The sequence below is a fragment of the Trichosurus vulpecula genome, chromosome 3 (genome assembly GCF_011100635.1).
Source record: "Trichosurus vulpecula isolate mTriVul1 chromosome 3, mTriVul1.pri, whole genome shotgun sequence".
Lineage (NCBI taxonomy): Eukaryota > Metazoa > Chordata > Mammalia > Diprotodontia > Phalangeridae > Trichosurus > Trichosurus vulpecula.
In genome coordinates this window covers 407,197,849-407,218,638 of record NC_050575.1, presented here as the reverse complement: position 1 = coordinate 407,218,638, position 20,790 = coordinate 407,197,849, and the positions used below count along the sequence as shown (strand labels likewise).

The 20,790-nt window shown below is 41.6% G+C and overlaps 2 protein-coding genes and 1 pseudogene across 2 annotated transcripts in view; all 3 read right to left on the bottom strand.

The window, feature by feature from the left end:
- The window catches only part of LOC118842750 (zinc finger protein 383-like), a 38,376-nt gene extending 32,843 nt beyond the window's left edge, over positions 1-5,533 (bottom strand). The window contains exon 1 of the mRNA XM_036750114.1: positions 5,440-5,533. Coding sequence (XP_036606009.1) covers positions 5,440-5,533 — 94 coding nt within the window. The remainder of the gene's footprint in view (positions 1-5,439) is intronic.
- LOC118844120 (zinc finger protein 420-like) overlaps positions 1-20,790 on the bottom strand; it is a 444,485-nt gene that overhangs the window by 66,882 nt on the left and 356,813 nt on the right. The gene's annotated exons all lie outside the window — the stretch shown is intronic.
- Positions 10,581-20,751, bottom strand: LOC118842749 (annotated as a pseudogene).

Here is a 20,790-nt window from a genome sequence, read left to right as displayed (position 1 = left end):
TAAGTAGAGTCAATGCAGTCTCATTATCAGCAATGTCTATCAGAAAAAAAAAACTGAATTTAAAGTCAGGGCTTTAGAAGAAAAGGGCAGGGGAAAGCTCTGAATCTCATTTTTCATATTCCCCCATCTGATTCTCATGAGAGGTATAGCCTCCTCAATGAATCATTAATTGACATAACCAACACTTCATCAAGGGTTTGGGGACTTATAATGGGTAATAATGTGGGGGGCTGTAGTAACAATTAGATATGAAGATCTTTCCCACCCACTAATAGGCCATGTGACCTGCTTATGTCACAGGAAACCTAAGTCACATGTGGTAGGAGGAGCTTCCTGACAGGAAAAGGAAGTTATGTCACAGAAAATGCTGAGAGGGAGAGAGAGAAAGAGGTTATGGCTGCTGGTGGCTGCTATTGGCTGCCCTCATAGTTGTTAGAACTGAACAGGTTAACTTAGCTGTACTGTGAGTTTGTTTTGGGGAAGACCCCAGCAGGGGGTCAGAGAGGTTTTGGGATGGCGAGTTTACGGGTTGTAATATTGTGTGTGGAATGTTTTACTGCTGTGGTAGACTGGATAAATGGCTTGTGGGATATGGTTCTCTGGTGTCTGAATAAATGGTTTACTTCTTCTACCTTCTATGTGGAGAGTCTTGTATACTTTGTGATACAGAACTACATAAGCATTTTGACAATTATTATCTACATTATTATTATTGCCTTACTGCTTCAGGGGCAGGAGGGAGAAACTGATTGACACATTGACAAAACCAAAGGGTCCTTTCCCATTTAGTAAGTAGACACATTGATAAAACCAAAGGTGGCAGTCCACTTTAGTAAACTGACCATAACGATTAAAGAGGCAAAAGGAAAAAGTAAACAATGAATAAAATTGTCCATTTAAGGTTCAGAAACCTCATCTCATACAGCTGTCTAGTTCTTGAGATACCTTCTGATGAAGTTCTCCATTCTGGGTGTGTGCTAAGCAGTTTCCAGCTGACTACCTTCTTAGACTCCTTGTAGAGATCCTCTTTCTTTGTTAAAAATCTCTTACAAAGTTTGTCTTAACACAATTTTAAATTACTTTGCCAACACCAGGTCAAATAATGCAAGTTTTAACTTAACACTTATGTCTCTGTTATTATAATAATCAAGTTTGGAACTTTTTAGAGCTGGGAACTTGTATTTTTACGTGGGCCAATTGTCATTTTGATATATCTAAGAAACTCAAAAATAGAAAAATTCGAACCCAGTTTTTATACTTATGCCCAAAGGAATATAAATTTTGATTGTTGAAACCTCTGAATATATCTTTGGGTTCAAGAGCTAGATTTCTTTCATAGGGACCATGTCTCAAACCCAAATCACCCTAGCTTTCATTGATTAGTCAATAATGGGTCCTAGGCCAAGCACCACTTGGTCATTGTTTGGGCCCTGCTTGCCTCAGGAGCTATCTCCGGTTGTCCTGATCTATATCTGGCACTTCACTGAATTTCTTCACTTTGACATTCTCAACACTGGGCAGTTTCTGATCTATATCTTGCCACTGGACCCAGATGACTCTGGAGGAGAAAGTGAGGCTGGTGATTTTGCACAGCCCTCCCTCACTCAAATCCAATTCACTTGCAAGTCATGGCATCATCTTCCTGATATCATGAACTTCTTCCAGAACAAAAGACAAACCACAACCTGTGAGTATTCTAGCTGCCTCCTGTGAGACCCAACTTGCCAGTTCTAATCTGGTAACTCAGCTCCTCTCCTTTCCTCTCCTCTCCCCAAATGGGATATCATGCCCTTACCTGAGGGTGCTCTGGCCAAAGGAAGGTAAATTTTGATGACTGAAACCTACATTGATTTCTTGGGGTTTACTGGCTAGATTTCTTTCTTAAACACCATACCTTAAACCCAATTTCCCCAGAGTCTCATTGATTAAACAACAATAGATTCTTGCCCAACCACCACTTAATGGTTATTTTTGGGGCCCTGATGGCTTAGAGTGGATGTAAATAGTAATTGTTTCTCTTTTGGCCAGAAACCCTGGAGTCTTCCCCTCCCAGCCTGGTGTTTCATTTATTTATTTATTTGTTTGCTTATTTATTTTTATTCAAAGGGCATCCCTTGACTCATTTAAACAGCCCTAATCAATGAATGGGTATTGCCTCAGTCAAAGTGGGAACTTGGAAAGACCTTAGCTTGAAAAATCCAAGGTCTCCCACTGCATCCTGGGCCATCTCCAGGCTTCTGATCAGTATCTAACCAGGGACTCCTTCCCAGCTCCTGCTGGGCAAGTAACGTGTACTCAGCTTGTAAAGATAAGCTTGATTCACATCCTGGTGGGCTTTAACAAAGGGGTTACTATTTTATCCTAGAATCAGTAAGAAAACTACAGAATACAGTAAGAAAACTATAGAATGATATGATCTGATAATCATTTAGGATCATTTGGGTCCCAATAAGGGCTAAAGCCTGAACCAATCAACCTGAAGAAGCACCTCAACCTAACAAACATGCTTTTCTTTGTTCTCTGAGTGAACTCAAAATGCCCCTTCCTGTGTCAACACTACAAGGCCAGATGATGCTGACCAGGAGCATTTTTCAAGGTGCCTTGACCTAGACATCTTGAATAATGGGACTTTTCTTATCTTAGTATTTTATGGACATATACTATGTTATGTCATGTTAATGGTAAAAGAAAGACATATGGTGGATCTATAATTTCAATTTACACTTTAACACTACTATCTTATTTTATTCCCACCCTATTCACTTAAGAAATTCCTTTCTCATCTCATGGTTAACCATATGGAGACTATAGTTTTAGCTGACATAGGCATTTTGAGGCAGTAAGGGAGGGAGCGGTGAGAGGGAATTGCTCTGAAGACATAAGGTCTGTTTTGTCTGTCCGTCCCCATGCTTATCTCTATATGCATGTTCTGCAAGTTTTGAGAGAAATAAACACTCACATTCAGCCTAATTTGTTTGTCTTTCTAAGAATGAACCTGGTAATGATTGACAGGTCTGACCTATGATTGAGAAATATCAGTTTGTTAATAATATAGAGAATGTGTTGGAAAGGAGAAAGACTGCCTGTGTGTCTGTTTTGTTCTGCACCCATGTGGAGGTTACCTACACTCATAGAGATGGACAAATCCTTTATAAATTATTGTCCTAGAAAAGCTGTGATTCAAGTGGATTGAAGATAACTATGGTACTCCTCTCTTTCTGCAGAGGTGATGGATTTAAAATACAGAATGAGACTTAGATTTTTGGGTGTGACTAATGTGGAAATTTATTTTATTGGGCTCTATGCATGTGGTAAGATGGTAGTGAGTTGTTTTTTTTTTTTTTTTTGGTCTTTTTCATTGAAGGAGAAGGAAAAATGATTGCTAAAATGAAAGTGTCAACTGTACCTAACTGGCCTCTAACCTATGGATGGCTCGATGTGAAACAGAACAGGATAAAGACAGGAGAGTCAGGAATCAAACAGAAGTTTTACTTCAAAGTGAGGGAAATGGCCTGCAAGTAAAAAGGGAATGAGACACGTGTTGGTGTCAATAGTGGGGGACCTGAGGCAGTTTGGGGACATCTCAGTACATATACCAATGGCTGCCCAGTGAAGTGTAGCCCTAACAATGAGGGGTAACAGCAATAATGATACAAGTTTGATTCATAGCAGGATTTCATGACCAAAGGGGTACTTCTTTAGAGAACACCTTAGAACATCTGGTGCTGGTCAAAGTAGTACAGTAATAAGGAGATTTTGCCAGAGGGTGAGTACAGAGGCTGCGTTGTGCCATGCTCAGGGTACAGCTTGCTTGCTTGGGTCTTACCTCTAGAAAATGGGCTGTCTACTAATATTTTGATGCAAATAAAATTTTAAATTAAAAAATTCTATAATGAGGGCTTAGAACATATTCAGTCCTCCTGAGAGGGATTTTAACATGGTTACATACAGAATAAATTTAAAGAAAATAATTACAAATAAACAGGAAGAATAAATTCAAAGTAATGGAAGTAGTGGATCAGATGAAGGAGAAATTTTGGGCATTTATACTTCCTTCCCACCCCCTGCTACCACAGACTAGGCTCTCCAACAAGAGGTGGTTGTTGAGAGACAAGTAAAATTGTTAGGAAGGCAGAAAGAACTTGCACATCAGCAACAAGCATCTCTGGAGTGGTTGGGGGAGAGAAACCAAGAGACTGAGTTGGCCCTCCAAAGTAGCCATCATTAAGTCATCTGTGTAGACTCTTCCTGCTAAATATAAACACACATTTGTCAGTTCATGAATTTGTTTTAAAATTCTGTCCCTCATCAAATGGTGGTTGGGAGGGAATGGAGAATGTGTAGTCCCTTATTAGTAAGGAGATTATTAGCAAGTATAGTTTTCCAGGATAGAAACGGGCCAAAGAATGGTCACAGTTGGAATTGTAGTGGGTAGAGGGAGTAGGAACTTGAGAGCTGTTTGGAGAACTGAAGGCAAATGAAGGGCATTGCTACCCAAAACTGAATATAATCCAGAGTAGCCTAATATAAATTAGTGACCAATTTAAGCCAAAATCTTTCAGTTCTGGACGTTGATATTCTCCTGATTTGGGGGACCTGAGTGGATTTATTACCACTTCACTTCCTTCTTCATCCTGCTTTATGAACTGATATTATTTTTACATTTATTTGCTTGCTGCATAATCAGCTGCTTTTATGAAATTCTAAGCAACTGTTTGCTGTCAATGATTGGACCTCTCTGAGGTAGGAAAAACAGAAAATTGGAACAACAAACCCTAGACTTAGCCAGGGGTCTCATATTAAAGGGTTTTCTCATCCTTTCCCCCATGGCCAGAAACTTAGAGGACATATGTGTTTTATTATGTTAGAGATAGAAAGGTTGTTCTTTTTTCTGGTTTTGGTGTTCTGTTTCCTTTTCAAGACTGAAACCTCTTATGTCTAAAGTGGTCTCTGGAAATTGCCATACTCCAAACAACAGCTGTAAAAGTTCTTTGCTTCTAGTTCAAATATAGTTCCGATCAGGAGCAGTTTTTGCTGGAAGCTGAGGTACCATCCCCCCTGCATTTCTGTTCCTTTAGGTACCAGAGAAGTCAGAAGGACTTAGAGTAGTCACATCAGAGACTTGTGAGGTCTGATGCTTCAGTGGGTCCTAATAAAGGGGCAGCAACGTTTTGTTAGTGTCCCCTGGAAATCCCTCTGTTTCCTACTCAGGCTTGTAAAAGATGTCCTTGGAGCAGAGTCTTCCTCATTGGGCTGTCTGCAACTCCAGGGGAAAATCAAAAGATGGAAACTGGCCAGTCTTGCACAGGAAGAAACTCCTGGGGTGGTGAACAACTTGTTTATGCATCCATCAGACAACTTCCGGTTTTCCTCCTCAATGACTGTTTTGCTTGGTGTCCTAATTTCATTGTGGGAGCCTCTTGTCTGTCCTGGGCTGACTTCCCGTGAAGGATCTTCCTCCAAAGCCTCGGCTAGCCTCCTCCCATGCACAGAGCACGTCCAGAGCCACGACTGGTCTTCGGTCCTCTTCCATGACCACCTCCTGTAGGGAGTTTTCACTTCCCCACTTCCCCCATGCTCCCTTGGCCAAGGCTCACGGCTTGTCCTGGGGCAAAGCTCTGCCATTGCTCCGCTCCTGTTCCAAGGGCCCCCATCTCCGTGGGGCGGCTCCGATCTCCTGGGACAGGTCCTCTGGGGCCCTCCCCGGAGGTGTCACACTGGCCCTGGGAGCTCTGACCCGGCAGCTCGTTTGGCTGTCGAGAAGGCTCCCTGGGCTCCCGCAGCCTCTGGACAAGCCACGTCCTTCCCCGGGCCACGGAAGCCTCCACGTGGGCCTGTGCATAGTCTTCTGCCTTCTCCGACACTGGGCAGGTGGTCAAGCAGGCCTCGGCAGCCTTTGGTAAACAGGGCATTCCTGCCCCTCGGGGTATGACTGACTGCCGGAGTCAGGGGAACAGCGCCAAGGCGGGACGTGGAGGATAGTGTTGGTGGCGTGAGCGAAACCGAACCCCAAGCATGCGCAGAAACCGCAGCCGCCTCCAAACTACTATTCCCAGAAGACCTCGCTCACCCGAAGTGCTTTTTACAAGTACCGGAGCGTGGGGAATGGGCGGTCCCTTGACGTCACGTCCTCCCCGCCCCCTTAACCCGACTTTGTGCTTGGGGTTGTCCGTTTCCCTACTCTGCCGTAAGTTGACCCGAAACGGGGTGAGCGCGCCCTGATAGCCGGGCGGGCCTGACCGGAGACAGGCCGCGGGGCTGGGGCGGGGCCGGAGCCCCGGGACCTGGTTGGGGAGCGAACGAGGTGGGAGGGGCCCTGAGGGGGATTCCGGTGGAGTGGGGGCGTGGGCAGCAGGGGGTGGAGGCAGGAGGGCGGCGTGGCTTGGGTGGAGGTCGTGGGAAGAGTCACGGAGTGGTTTCCCGCTGCCCGGGGCCCCATTTGGGAGTCTTTTGGCAGACGTAATGGAGTGGTTTGCCTTTTGCTTCAGTCCATTTTCCAGCCAGGGGGACTGAGGCCCTCAGGGTGAAGGGATTTGGCCAGGGTCACTCCGCTAGCGAGTGTTTGGATTCTGTCTGGGGAAGAGGAGCCTTCTTGCCTGCAGGCCCTGCCGTTTGTCCCCGGGGCCAGCTGGGGGCTGGAGGCAAAGCCGCCCCGACCCCCGCCATGGTTTAGTCTCCCCCCCCCCCCCCCCGAGAGTCTTAGGGAACCAAGTCCTGGGGCCGATCTCTTCCTGCAGGAGTCACCCCGCCCCCCTCCCCGCCGCGGTGCCGGGGGTCTGTGCCCTGCACTGCTGAGAGGGTTTCTCATCTGTTCTATTTTGTCTGTAAAGAGAGATTGGCGCAAAGACACTGGGGGAAGGAGGTGGGAGTGTTTCCTTCTGCCCCTTCCCCCCAGTAATGAGTGTTTCCCTCTGCACCCACAAGGAGAGAAATGAGTGTTCCTTCTACCCAGCCGGGAAAGAAATGAGTGGGTTTCTTTTCCCCCAGAAGAGAAAAGAGTGTTTCCTTGTGGCCCCCCTTTCCCCGCGAAAGGACTGTTTCTTTATGCACCCCTCCCCCCCAAGGAGAGAATTGACTGTTTCCTTCAGGCTTCCTTGCTCCACCCCAGCATTATGCCCCCTCCCTGACCACCCTTCCCCACCCCTCGTGGAGAAGTGGGGATTCCTCGTCTCTGATCAGGGCAGACCCACAGAGTGGCACCCCCTTCCATTCTCATGGTTCCTCTTTCCTCCCCAGCTCAGCCTAATGTGGCCTCTGCCTGGCCCCAGTAGGTGGGAACCTTGAGGAAGAGGGAATGGCTCCTCTGCGGACAGCCAGGCTTGGACAGGTGAGTGCCACATTCTGCTTTCCTAAAGTTTCATCTCAGTCTAAAGACCATGGGATACATTTTTCTCATGTGCTATAACCCTAGAAATTTTGGCCATCAGAGAATCCTATGTTCTGAGCTAAAAGATACCATAGAGATCATCTTTTAATCCAGTACCACCTTGTTGTACCAGAAGCCAGTGAGACACGCCACAGAGTATAAGTTTTAAATGGAGAATTTATTAGCCCGCCACCATTTCGGGGTTCCACCCAAATCAAAATGGCCCCAAGTTGGGGTGGAGGAGTGGCTTATGTAGAAAATACCGGTACAGAGGTTAATTATCTCTTGGAACTTACAGGCCAGGTCACAGGGTGGGGGGAACAGGAACAAAGGTCCTGACTGATCAAAAGATTCTGACCAGTTATCTTTAAGTGGGATAATCTTGTTGACATTCCTTGGTGGAGTCACAGAGCCCCAGGGACATTTGCTAAATGCCAGAAGGTCTAAGTCCATTCTTTATTATGCAAACTGGGGTTTCTCAGGGGTCTCCCTACCTTTAAATTAACATTTATTTTAAAATGTTGCAATCCATATTCTTTCCATCGGTCCAGCCCCTTCCCCACCCATCGACAAGGCAAGGAATAAGATACACATTATGCATGTGAAGACATAAAAAAGGTTTCTATATTAGCCACATTGCAGAAAAAAAAAAGGCATTAATATAACAGAAAGTTGAAAAATTTCTTCATCTGCTTTCAGAGTTCATGAGTTCTCTCTTCATTTTTCATCTTGAATCCTTTGGAATTTTCATACATCATTGTATTGAACAAAGTAGGCAAGTCTTTCACAGTTGATCATTGTTTCAGTATTGGCGTTACTGGCCACAATGTTCCGATTAGGCTAGTTTCACTTTGCCTCAGTTCATAGAAGTCTCCTCAGGTTTTTCTGAACTTAGACACCACCCTGCCCCCTTGTCATTGTACACAATAGTATTCCCTCACCATCATATCAAAGACCTTGTTCAGCCATTCCCCAACAGATGGACATCTGTTTTGGGTGAAAAATGAAATCACCAAGGAAACCATGGTTTGATCTTCTGAGGATAGCAATTAATCAGTACATGTCAGTTTTTCAAGAAACCAGGACCAGACCTCTTGACTTTAGGCTTGCACCCCAAATGTGTTAGGGGAGACATTCTTTTAAAAATAGTTAATCAAATAAGATCAGTCAATTAAAAGGAAAATTACACCATGAGGTAATCTGACTTCTAATTGGATGAAAGATCAGGAACTTTCCAAGTTTGGAAGGGGAGATGAACTGGTGCAATGCCCTGAAATCAGAAAAGGAAGTGTCCCATTCCCCCCAGGTGTTCGTAAATAATTAAAGGAACATGAAAACTAACTGATCAGTATGGGGGCAATTTTCAGATAAGACATGAATTGCTTGAGAAGTACAACTGTGAGAAACTCCTTACCTCACTCTTTGGATCTGACCAGTGTAATGTAAGTCCTTGGTTAAGGGGCTGTGATCATCAGGGAGAGGCTGTCCAGTTTCTCAACCAGGAAAGGGTAGGGTCAAACAATGCAATAAGGTTTTCCAATTGCCACTGATGAATGAAGTTTTCTCACAAGATAGCAGTTGGAATAGAGAAACCAAAAATTGAATGGAAATTAAGCTAGCTCCAGAATTAAGACACAAGGTGGAGTCCACAACTCAGTTTCTTAGCTAGTACCAGGTAGTTTTGATGACTACTGCTTTATAGTACAGTTTAATATGTGGTATGGCTAGGCTACCTTCCCTAGCATTTCTTTTCATTAATTCCCTAGATATTCTGGACCTCTTGTTTTTCCAGATGAATTTCATATTATTTTATTGAGCTCTGTAAAATAATTTTTTGGTAGTTTGATTGGTATGGAGCTGAATAAGTAAATTAATTAAGGTAAAATTGTCATTTTTACTATATTAGCTCAGCCTAACCGTGAGCAACTGTTGTTTTTCCATTTTTTTAGATCTGACTTTATTTGTGTTAAAAGCGTTTCATAATTATGTTCATATAGGCCCTGGGTTTGTCTTGGCAGATAGACTCCCAAATATTTTATAGTGTCCACAGTAACTTTAAATGGAATTTCTCTTTCTATCTCTTGCTGTTGGGCTTTGTTAGTAATGTGTGGGAATGCCAAGGATTTATGTGGGTTTCTTTTATATCCTGCAACTTTGCTTATTATTGCAAGTAGTTTTTTATTTGATTCTCTAGGATTCTCTAAGTAAATCATCATATCATCTGCAAAAAGTGATAGTTTAGTTTCTTCTTTGCCTATTCTAATTCCTTCAATTTCTTTTTCTTCTCTTATTGCTACAGCTAACGTTTCCAGTACCAAATTTAATAATAGGGGTGATAATGGACATCCTTGTTTCACCCCTGTTCTTATTGGGAATGCATCTAGCTTATCCCCATATATTAGGAAGGCAGAATTTATGATGTCAAAGAGAATCTCATATGTGCCTGAAAGGTTCGGAACTGCAGGATATAAGGAATTCTCTAGGCAGAAGGCAGGAGAACTAAAGCATGTAGTTACACTCCACAGTAACAGGCCCACAAACCAGCATCCCCATTTTGATATTTTGATCAAAAGCTTCCAGGCCCAATAAGTCTGCCTCACAAGAATAACCAGGAGGCCACAGAGAGGCGAGATGGTATAAGGCAAAATCGTATACATGCTTCCCCTCTACGGTAAGAAGATTACCCACTGGCCTCTAGTCCTTGCTCAGCAATCTTCACTCCACATGGGTCAGCTCTGCTACCAGCAGCTCAGCTTCAGCTGTAGGCATCTCTGGCTCCAACTGGAAAAGGAAAAAGGGGTCTTCAAGCTGTCTTCTCCCCTCTTATAGAGTTTTCGATATCCTCAAGCACCGCCTGAATGACCAGGGCCGATTGGTTCTTGAGTTGGCCCCTCCCCCTAGCGCAGACCAGGTTAACATCCAATAGGGCGTGGCTCTGGAGTTAACACCTCCCCTCAGCCAGCCCCATGACTCATCACACAGGAAGTTCTATGCTTCCTGGAAGAGAAGCAGCAGCAACCAGCAAGGCTCAATGAGGTAAGCTGAGTGACTCAAGGAAAACAAAGGCCACTCTGGCCATACCCCATTACAAATAATGCTTGTTGATGGTTTTAGGTAGATGCTATTTATAATTTTAAGAAAGGCTCCATTTATTCCTATGCTTTCTAGTGTTTTTTTGTTTTTTGTTTTTTTTTTTAAAGATAGACCAGCCATTTTATTTTCCTCTGATTGGTTCAGGAATGTTGATTGTCAGCTCTTTACATGGGCTTTGGATGGGGTCTGGGGGCAGCACCTGCAGGTCTGAATCGGGGCGGGGGCGTCCAATCCTTCTGAGCCTCACGGGAGCGATTCCTCACTACCTTGCTGTGGATCACGCAGCTCACACAGTAATGTAGTTTCACATACAGTTTGGGCAGCACATAGGAGTCGAAGACACTGGCCTTGGAGATGTCCCCGACGGCCGCAGCTTCCATGATGTTGCGGATTACAAATTTCTTGATGGCCTTGTCCTTCAGCACCCAACGGGCGCAGTTGGTGCAACGGATGGGCTGCACGTGGCCAGGGCCCTTCTTGGCGCGCCTGTTGTTCTCCTCTTCTTGGTCATCTTGGAAGCCAGGAACCGAAAAAGCTTTCTAGTGTTTTTAGTAGGAATGGGTGTTGTATTTTGTCAAAGGCTTTTTCTGCATCTGTTGAGAGGATCATATGGTTTCTGCTAGTTTTGTTGTTGATATGATCAATTATGCTGATAGTTTTCCTACTATTGAACCAGCCTTGCATTTCTGGAATAAATCCTACCTGGTTGCAGTGTGCTATTCTTGTGAAAAGTTGCTGCAGTCTTTTTGCTAATATTTTATTTAAAATTTTTGCATCAATATTCATTAGGGAAATTGGTCTATCATTTTCTTTCTCTGTTTTGACTCTTCCTGGTTTAGGCATTAGTACCATATTTGTGTCATAAAAAGAATTTGGTAGGACTCCTTCACCTATTTTCCCAAATAGTCTATAAAGTATAGGAATTAATTGTTCTTTAAATGTTTGATAAAATTCACATGTAAAACCATCTGGCCGTGGAGATTTTTCATAAATTTCAGAAAGTGGTGAGTTCCTGGAATTAACCACAGTCTTAGGAGTTCTCCCCTGCAATCTTAAAAAGATTCCCCTACATCTGCTCAATTTCTAATTCTTTGCTACTACCAGTAAAGCTGCTGTAAATATTTTTGTACATTTAAATGCCTGCTCTTTTTCTTTGATCTCTTTGGGATACAGACCAATAGAGGAATTGCTAGGTCAAAGGGTATACACAGTTTTATAGCTTTTTGGTCATGGTTCCAAATTGTATTCCAAGAATGATTGGAACAGTTCACCACACCACTGATAGTACACTAGTGTCCCTATTTTCCCACATTCCTTCCAGCATTTATCACTTCCCTTTTCTGTCATGTTAGGCAATCTCATAGATGTGAAGTAGTGTCTTGACTTTGTTTTACTTGCATTTCTCTAATTATTAGTGATTTAGACCATTTTTTCACATGACTATTGATGGCTTCAACTTCTGAAAACTGCCTCTTCATATCCTTTGCCTATTTTTTAGTTTTATATATTTGGCTGTATTTCCTATACATTTGAGAAATGAGTCCTTTATTAGGAAAACTTTGCTGTAGAAACTTTTTCCATTTTCCTGATTTTCTTCTTATTGTGGCAGCATTGGTTTTATTTTGGCAAAAATTTTTAAATGGCGTACAGCCAAAATTATGCATGTTACCTCCTGTGATCCTCGCTATCTTTTGTTTGGTCATAAATTCTTCTCTTTTCCATAGATCTGACGGGAACATTTTCTCATGCTCGCCTACTTTGCTTGTGATACCACCCTTTATGTCTAAATCATGACCTCATTTTGACCTTATCTTGGTGTATGACTTGAGATGTTGGGCCATGCCTAGTTTTTATCTGACTGCTTTGCAGTTTTGCCAGCAATTTTTGTGAAATGGGGAATACTTAATTGAAAAGCTTGGCTCTTTTGCTTTATCAAATACTAAATTATTATGGTCTTTGCTTCTGTGTGTTGTGTAACTAGTCTGTTCCATTGATCAACCATTGAATTTCTTGGCCCTTCCCAGATTAGTTTGATGACTATTCCTTTTCATATAGTTTGAAATCTTTTATTTTAGGTTCCCTTATTTCACATTTTCTGTTTGATTCCCTTAATGTTCTTGACTTTTTGTTTATATTGATAATGTTTATTTTTTTTCTAGCTCTACAATAATAATTTTTTGGTAGTTTGATTGGTGTGGCACAGAATAAGTGTATTAATTTAGGTATAATTGTCATTTTCATTATATTGGCTCAGCTTACCCAGTACCAATTAATATTTCTCTAATTGTTTAGATCTGTCTTTACTTGTGTGAAAAGTGCTTTGTGCTGTTGTTCATATAGTTCCTGGGTGGTATGGAGAGATAGATTCCCATGTATTTTATACTGTCTGTGGTTATTTTAAATGGAATTCCTCTTTGTATCTCCTGCTGCTGGATTGTGTTAGAAATATATAATAATGCTGAAGGTTTATGTGGGCTTATTTTATAATCTTGCATCTTTGGTAAAGTTCTTTATTATTTCAACTAGTTTTTTAGTTGCTTATCTTGGGTTCCCTTAAGTGTACCATCAAATCATCTGCAAAGTATGATGGTTTTGTATTGATTTTTGCCATATTCCTTGAGTTTATTTTTTCTTGTCTAATTACTATAGTTAGCATTTCTAGTGCAATATTGAATAATTGTGTTGACAATGGCCATCCTTGCTTCTGCCCGGTCTTTTAGGGAAGGCTTCTAATTTGTCCTCATTAGAGATAATCCTTGCTCTTGGTTTTTGAGTGATACTACTTATTTAAAGAAAAGTTCCATTTATTCCTGTGTTTTCCAGTGTTTTTAATAGAATGGCTGTCGTATTTTGTCAACAGCTTTTTCTTCAGCTGTTGATATAAACACCTGATTTCTGTTGTTTTTCTTACTGACATGCTCACCTATGATATGCTCGTCTTTTCCTGTATGAATATTATATGGTAAAACATTTAGAATACAATCTTTTAATATTGATACTGGTTCATTTCAGGATAATATGATTTCCTTATTTACATTGTGAATGTTTATTTAAAAGTATGCCCAAGGGGGTACAAAACTTTGCATACCCATTGTTCCAGCCATACCACTACTAGGTCTATATCCCAGAGAGATAAAAACAATAATAAAAAAGATCTATATTTATTTTTTTTTCCTTGTTCATCTCTCTTGTATTATTTATTTATTTATTTAATTTATTTAACATATTTAGTTTTCAGCATTGATTTTCACAAGAGTTTGAATTACAAATTTTCTCCCCATTTCTACCCTGCCACCCACTCCAAGATGGTGTATATTCTGGTTGCCCTGTTCCCCAGTCAGCACTCCCCTCTGTCACCCCACTCCCCTCCCATCCCCTTTTCCCTTCCTTTCTTGTAGGGCAAGATAAATTTCTACACCCCATTGTCTGTGTATCTTATTTTCTAGTTGCATGCAAAAACATTTTTGTTTGTTTTTGAACATCTGTTTCTAAAACTTTGAGTTCCAAATTCTCTCCCCTCTTCCCTTCCCACCCACCCTCCCTAAGAAGTCAAGCAATTCAACATAGGCCACATGTGTATCATTATGTATAACCCTTCCACAATACTCATGTTGTGAAAGACTAACTATATTTTGCTCCTTCCCAACCCATCACCCTTTATTGAATTTTCTCCCTTGACCCTGTCCCCTTTCGAAAGTGTTTGTTTTTGACTACCTCCACCCCCATCAGCCCTCCCCTCCATCATCCCCCCCATTTATTTTTATCTTCTTCCCTCTTCTTTCCTGTGGGGTAAGATTCCCCATTGGGTATATATGGTATTCCCTCCTTAGGCCAAATCTGATGAGAGCAATGTTCACTCATTCCCCCCTCATCCGCTCTCTCCCCTCCTCCCACAGAACTTCTTGCTCTTGCCTCCTTTATGCGAGATAATCCACCCCATTCTATCTTTCCTTATCTCCCTCTCTCAGTATGTTCCTCTCTCATCCCTTAATTTGATTTTATTTCTTTTAGATATCTTCCCTTCATCTTCAACTCACCCTGTGTCCCCCCCCTCTCTGTGTGTGTGTGTGTGTGTGTGTGTGTGTATATATATATACACATATACATACACACATAGATATATACATACATACACATTCACCCATATATATACATAAACATATATGTATGCATATTCCCTTCAGCTACCCTAATGCTGAGGTCTCATGAATCATACTCGTCATCTTTCCATGTAGGAATTTCAACAAAACAGTTCACCTTTACTAAGTTCCTTGCAATTTTTTTTCTTGTTCTTTTTCTTGATTACCTTTTCATGCTTCTCTTGATTCTTGTGTTTGAAAGTCAGATTTTCTATTCAGTTCTGGTCTTTTCACTGAGAAAGCTTGAAAGTCCTCTATTTTATTGAAAGTCCATATTTTGCCTTGAAGCATGATACTCAGTTTTGCTGGGTAGGTGATTCTTGGTTTTAATCCTAGCTCCATTGACCTCTGGAATATTGTATTCCAAGCCCTTCGATCTCTTAATGTAGAAGCTGCCAGATCTTGGGTTATTCTGATTGGGTTTCCACAATACTCAAATTGTTTCTTTCTGGCTGCCTGCAGTATTTTCTGCTTGATCTGGGAGCTCTGGAATTTGGTGACAATATTCCTGGGAGATTTCTTTTTGGGATCCTTTTGAGGAGGCGATCTGTGGATTCTTTCAATTTCTATTTTGCCCTGTGGCTCTAGAATATCAGGGCAGTTCTCCTTGATAATTTCTTGAAAGATGATATCTAGGCTCTTTTTTTGATCATGGCTTTCAGGTAGTCCAATAATTTTTAAATTATCTCTCCTGGATCTATTTTCCAGGTCAGTGGTTTTTCCAAGGAGATATTTCACATTGTCTTCCATTTTTTCATTCCTTTGATTCTGTTTTATACTATCTTGATTTCTCATCAAGTCACTAGCTTCCACTTGCTCCAATCTAATTTTTAAAGTAGTATTTTCTTCATTGGTCTTTTGGACCTCCTTTTCCATTTGGCTAATTCTGCCTTTCAAGGCATTCTTCTCCTCATTGGCTTTTTGGAGCTCTTTTGCCATTTGATTTAGTCTGTTTTTTAAGGTGTTGTTTTCTTCAGTGTATTTTTCAGTATTTTTTTGGGTCTCCTTTAGCAAGTCATTGACTTGTTTTTCATGGTTTTCTTGCATTCTTCTCATTTCTCTTCCCAATTTTTCCTCTACTTCTCTAACTTGCTTTTCCAACTCCTTTTTTAGCTCTTCCATGGCCTGGGACCAGTTCCTGTTTTTCTTGGAGGTTTCTGTTGTAGGCTCTTTGACTTTATTAATTTCTTCTGTCTGTATGTTTTGGTCTTCTTTGTCAGCAAAGAAAGAATGCAAAGTCTGAGACTGAATATCGGTGCGTTTTCGCTGCCTGGCCATATTCCCAGCCAACTAACTTGACCTTTGAGTTTTTCAGCGGGGTATGACTGCTTGTAGACTACAGAGTTCTATGTTCCACGTTTTGGGGGGAGGTGCCAGCTCTGCCACACCAGCACTGTTCCTTCCCCAGGACGAACTGGGCTTAGATCTTCGCCAGGCTGTGCACCCCTGCTCTGATCCGCCACTTAATTCCTCCCACCAGGTGGGCCTGGAGCCGGAAGCAGCAACAGCCGTAGCTGCCCCCGGGGCTGGAAGCCGAACCGGGAACTCCTTCCACTCCTGCAGCTTTTCCCACTAACCTTCTCAGCAGTCTTTGGTGTTTGTGGGTTGAGAAGTCTGGTAACTGCCGGAGCTCACTGATTCAGGGCGCTAGGGCATGCTCTGCCCGGTTGCTGGTCTTGGTCTATGCTGCTCAAGCTGGGCTCTGCTCCTCTCCGTTCCCAGCTCCCAGGTCCCAGCTCCGCATGGGATAGACCTCACCCAGAGACCATCCAGGCTGTCCTGGGCTGGAGCCCTGCTTCCCTCTGCTGTTTTGTGGGTTCTGCTGTTTTAGAATTGGTTCAGAACCATTTTTTATAAGTTTTTGGAGGGACTCGGTACGGAGCTCACACTATTCCCTGCTTACCAGCCGCCATCTTGGCTCCGCTCCCAGATCTATATTTATACAAATATTTATTGCAGCTCTTCTTGGGGTGGCAAAGAATTGGAAATTGAGAGAATGCCCATCAATTGGGGAATAGCTGAACAAGTTGTGATATAGGATTGTAGTGGAGTACTGTTTTTCTGGGAAAGACTTACATGAACTGGTGTAAACTGAAATGAGCAAAACTAGGAGAACATCATACATAGAAACAGCAGAACTATATGATGATTAGCTCTGATGACTTAGCTATTCTCTGCAATCAGTGATCCAATACAGTTCCAAAGGATTTACGGTGAAAAAAAAAATGCTCTCTATCTTTGGAAAAAGAAAAATGTTCAAAGGGAAATTAGAATTGAAAATTTTTTTAAATGGATATTTAAAGTTATTTTTACGTGTAATAATGGAAAAAAATTGAAGGTGAAGAAAGACAAATTTGAAATACTTAAGTACTCTGTGTGTGTATTCATTATGTGGATTTTGTTCAGCTTTTCTTCCCAATGGGGTGGGGAAAGTAGGAGTGCTAGAAAATACATTTTTTATTCAGGGTATTCCTGCTTCCTGGCACTCAGGGAGGATGGTTGAGAAGAATCCCTTTTGTTGTGAGTGGTCCTCTCTGCTAGTAACCTGATAGGTCATACCTTTTTATCTTATGTATGGTAGATGTTTAAGACTGAAGCCCTTGATTCAAATCTGCATTTTGAGGAACTGCTATGTTAAAGGGAATTGAATTAAAGAGTAAGAGGCAGCAAAGTATAAAGAAAAGAACACCAGACTATGTGTCAGAATGCTTGTAAGTGAGACTCTGCTGTATTTGTTAATAGCTGATTGACTTGAAGCCTAACTGTTGGGGTTTCATGATGGGTTGTGGTAGAACTGTCTCAAAGAATTCAGAGTCAGACCACCTTTAATCCAAGCAAGGGTATTTACTGAGATTGACGCCTCTCACAAAGTGGGCTGAGTTCCAAGAGGAGCTAGCCACTTCAGAGAAAGCAAGATGGATTTTTATATGGTAAAGATGCAATTACATAACAGAAACTATGAATATTAAAAAGGCAGGAGGGTTATGTTAAGAGATTAGGTCATAGAGAAAGGATCCCCACGACAGTGGAACTGCACGTTGAGATTACCCACAATGCATACAGAAAAACCAATGGGGGAGATATGTATGTATGATAATATTAGAATAAGCCTCTCTATGTCATAAGTTCACCTAAAGGACAGCTTTTACTAATACTGTGCAGGTGCCTACTTAGGGGAAGTCCCTTCTGTTATTTTGGGGTCTACATTCTCCTTGGGCGTGCGGGTGGTGCTGCTTTCTGATTGGCTAGCTATTGTGGTCCTTTCTGAGACTAGATGGATGTGGTTGTGGTTGAGTACATGGCCGTACCTGCTGTTTCTGAGGGAAATATGAGGAATGGATTTGGGGGCAGTGGCTAGCTAGAGGTAGTGGCATCCTATCACGTGGAAACACCTGTTCCGTGAGAAATATGAGTTCATGGATGCACTTGTTTTAGTGAGCAGTGAAGCATATATGAAGAAATTAGGATATAGAGTTGGGGAAGAGGTGAGAGGCTAGGTATGGGCAGTGGGCTTGCAGTTCAGTGGGGCCTATAAGGAAGTTAGAATATTGGTGCCGAGGGCAGCTTTATTAGGATTCCACCATAGCTAATTCTGATAATAAAAATGGTTTTAAGTACCATTAACTGAAGATGAATAAAAAAGAGATAGTAAAAGACCAGTGGAAAGACAACAAGGCCCGCAAAGATGTGATTCTGATCATAAATGTTACAAAATGATTTTAAAAAAAAACTATTTTGGAGGCAAGCAAGGGATCAAAGAGTAGTGAGGACCAAGTTTAGGGGAGGATGGGATGATGATAAGGAGGGATGCCTGAGAGAAATCTAAAGAAGTAATCTCTTGCTTGGCTTAAATTTTCTCTTTGAAAAATGAAGATCTTTGAAGTGGGATTGAGAGCCCCCAAATCATCAACAAGAAGTGGAAACCCAAGGTAAATAGAGATAGTTAGGATTCATTTGTTCTGAAAGAAGTGTACAATGTGATCAAGAAAAAGAACAAGAAAAAGAAATCGCAAGGGACTTGCTAAAGTTGAACTGTTTTCTTTACATTCCTACATGGAAAGATGATGTGTATGATTCATGAGACCGCAGTATTAGGGTGGTTGAAGGGAATATGCATATATGAATGTGTGTATATACATATATATATGTATATACACACACACATATATATATACGTGTGTGTGTGTATGTATATATGTAGGTATGTGTGTGTGTATATATATATATATAGAGAGAGAGAGAGAGAGAGAGAGAGGGCACAGGGTGAGTTGAAGATGAAGGGATGATATCTAAAAGATACAAAATCAAATTAAGGGATGAGAGAGGAATATATTGAAAGAGGGAGAAAGGGAGCGATAGAGTGGAGTAAATTATCTCGCATAAAAGTGACGAGAAAAAGCAGTTCTGTTGGGAGGGAAGAAGGGGCAGGTGAGGGGGAATGAGTAAATCTTGCTTTCATCAGATTTGACCTGAGGAGGGAATACCATACACACTCAATTGGGTATCTTACCCCACAGGAAAGAAGGAGGAAAGAGGTAAAAAAAGGGGAGGATGAAAGAAGGGAGGGCCGATGGGGGAGGAGGTAATCAAAAACAAACACTTTCGAAAAGGGACAGGGTCAAGGGAGAAAATTGGATAAAAGGGGATAGGTTAGGAAGGAGCAAAATATAGTTAGTCTTTCACAACATGAGTGTTGTGGAAGAGTTTTACATAATGATACACATGTGGCCTATGTTGAATTGCTTGCCTTCTTAGGGAGGGTGGGTGGGAAGGGAAGAGGGGAGAGAACTTGGAACTCAAAAGTTTTAAAAACAGATGTTCAAAAACAAAAAAAAAAGTTTTTGAATGCAACTAGGAACTCAGATACACAGGCAATGGGGCATAGAAATTTATCTTTCCCTACAAGAAAGGAAGGGAAAAGGGAATGGGAGGGGAGTGGGGTGACAGAAGGGAGGGCTGACTGGGGAATAGGGCAACCACAATATGCGCCATCTTGGAGTGGGGGGGAGGGTAGAAATGGGGAGAAAATTTGTAATTCAAACTCTTGTGAAAATCAATGCTGAAAACTAAATATATTAAATAAATTAAATAATAAAAAATAAAAATAAAGAAGTGTACAATGTGTTTGATTGCTTAGCCATTCTCAGGTATCGCTGCAAGATTTTGGAGAATGGGATTGTGCCACAGAACTGGAAAAAGGGGACTGGTTCCAAGTTTCAAAAAACAGATTCTTCAGAGCTTAGGCCAGTGACTTCCAATTCTGGCACATTGCTAGATCACCTTTTGAAATGAGTTGGTTAGTGACCAATCAGAAAAGGCTTTTATTTATTTATTTTCCTACAGTGCTTTTTGCTGTTTACCTCAGTCATTTCTGGAAAAAGTTTTCTCTCCCTCACCTTCCTTTGTGGCAAAGAAACATAGTTACCAAAAAATTCCCCTTATAGTGACTCTTCTGGATAATTCATAAAACATTCTCCTCTCTAGTGATCTCCATCTCCTCTGCTGTTAGAAAGTGTCATTTTTCCAGTTATTGAGAGTTGAGCATCTTTTTCTTTTTAAAGATCTATTTTTGTAGTATTTGTGTATAATGTTCTGTTGGCTCTGCTTATTTTGCACTACATCATTTGATTCACATTTCCATTACTATTCAAAATTCCTCATATTTGTCATTTTAAACTGCATAATATATCTATTGTGTCCATATGCCGCTTTTTTTGCTATCCTTCTTTATTGGTGAGAATTCAGATTGTTTTTAGTTCTTTGCTGCCCTCAAAGAATACTCTAATGAAAATTTTTATGTATAGACTCACCTGTGGCCTTGTTCTGGTTACAGAGAAAGGGTATGACAGCATGGTGTTGTGAAAATGTCTCTTGATTTGGGGTTGAGAAAGCCTGGGTTCAAAGTATAGATCTGCAGTTTACCCCCTTTTGACTGTCAGCAGGTTACTTTCCCTCTCTGGGCTTCACTTCCCTCATTTGTAAAATGAGAAAGTTGGATTCTCAAGTCTCTTTCAGTTGTACATATATGAATTGGAAAACAATGATCCTGCACCATCCTTTTCAGCTGTACAACATTTTCCCACAGTGTTGCAGATAGGAGCTGCTCACCTTTGCTCTTATGGTTCCAGAAGCATTGAGCAGGATCGTGTTCATTAGGAGAAAAGCAAAAAACAACCAAACCAAAAAGCCCAC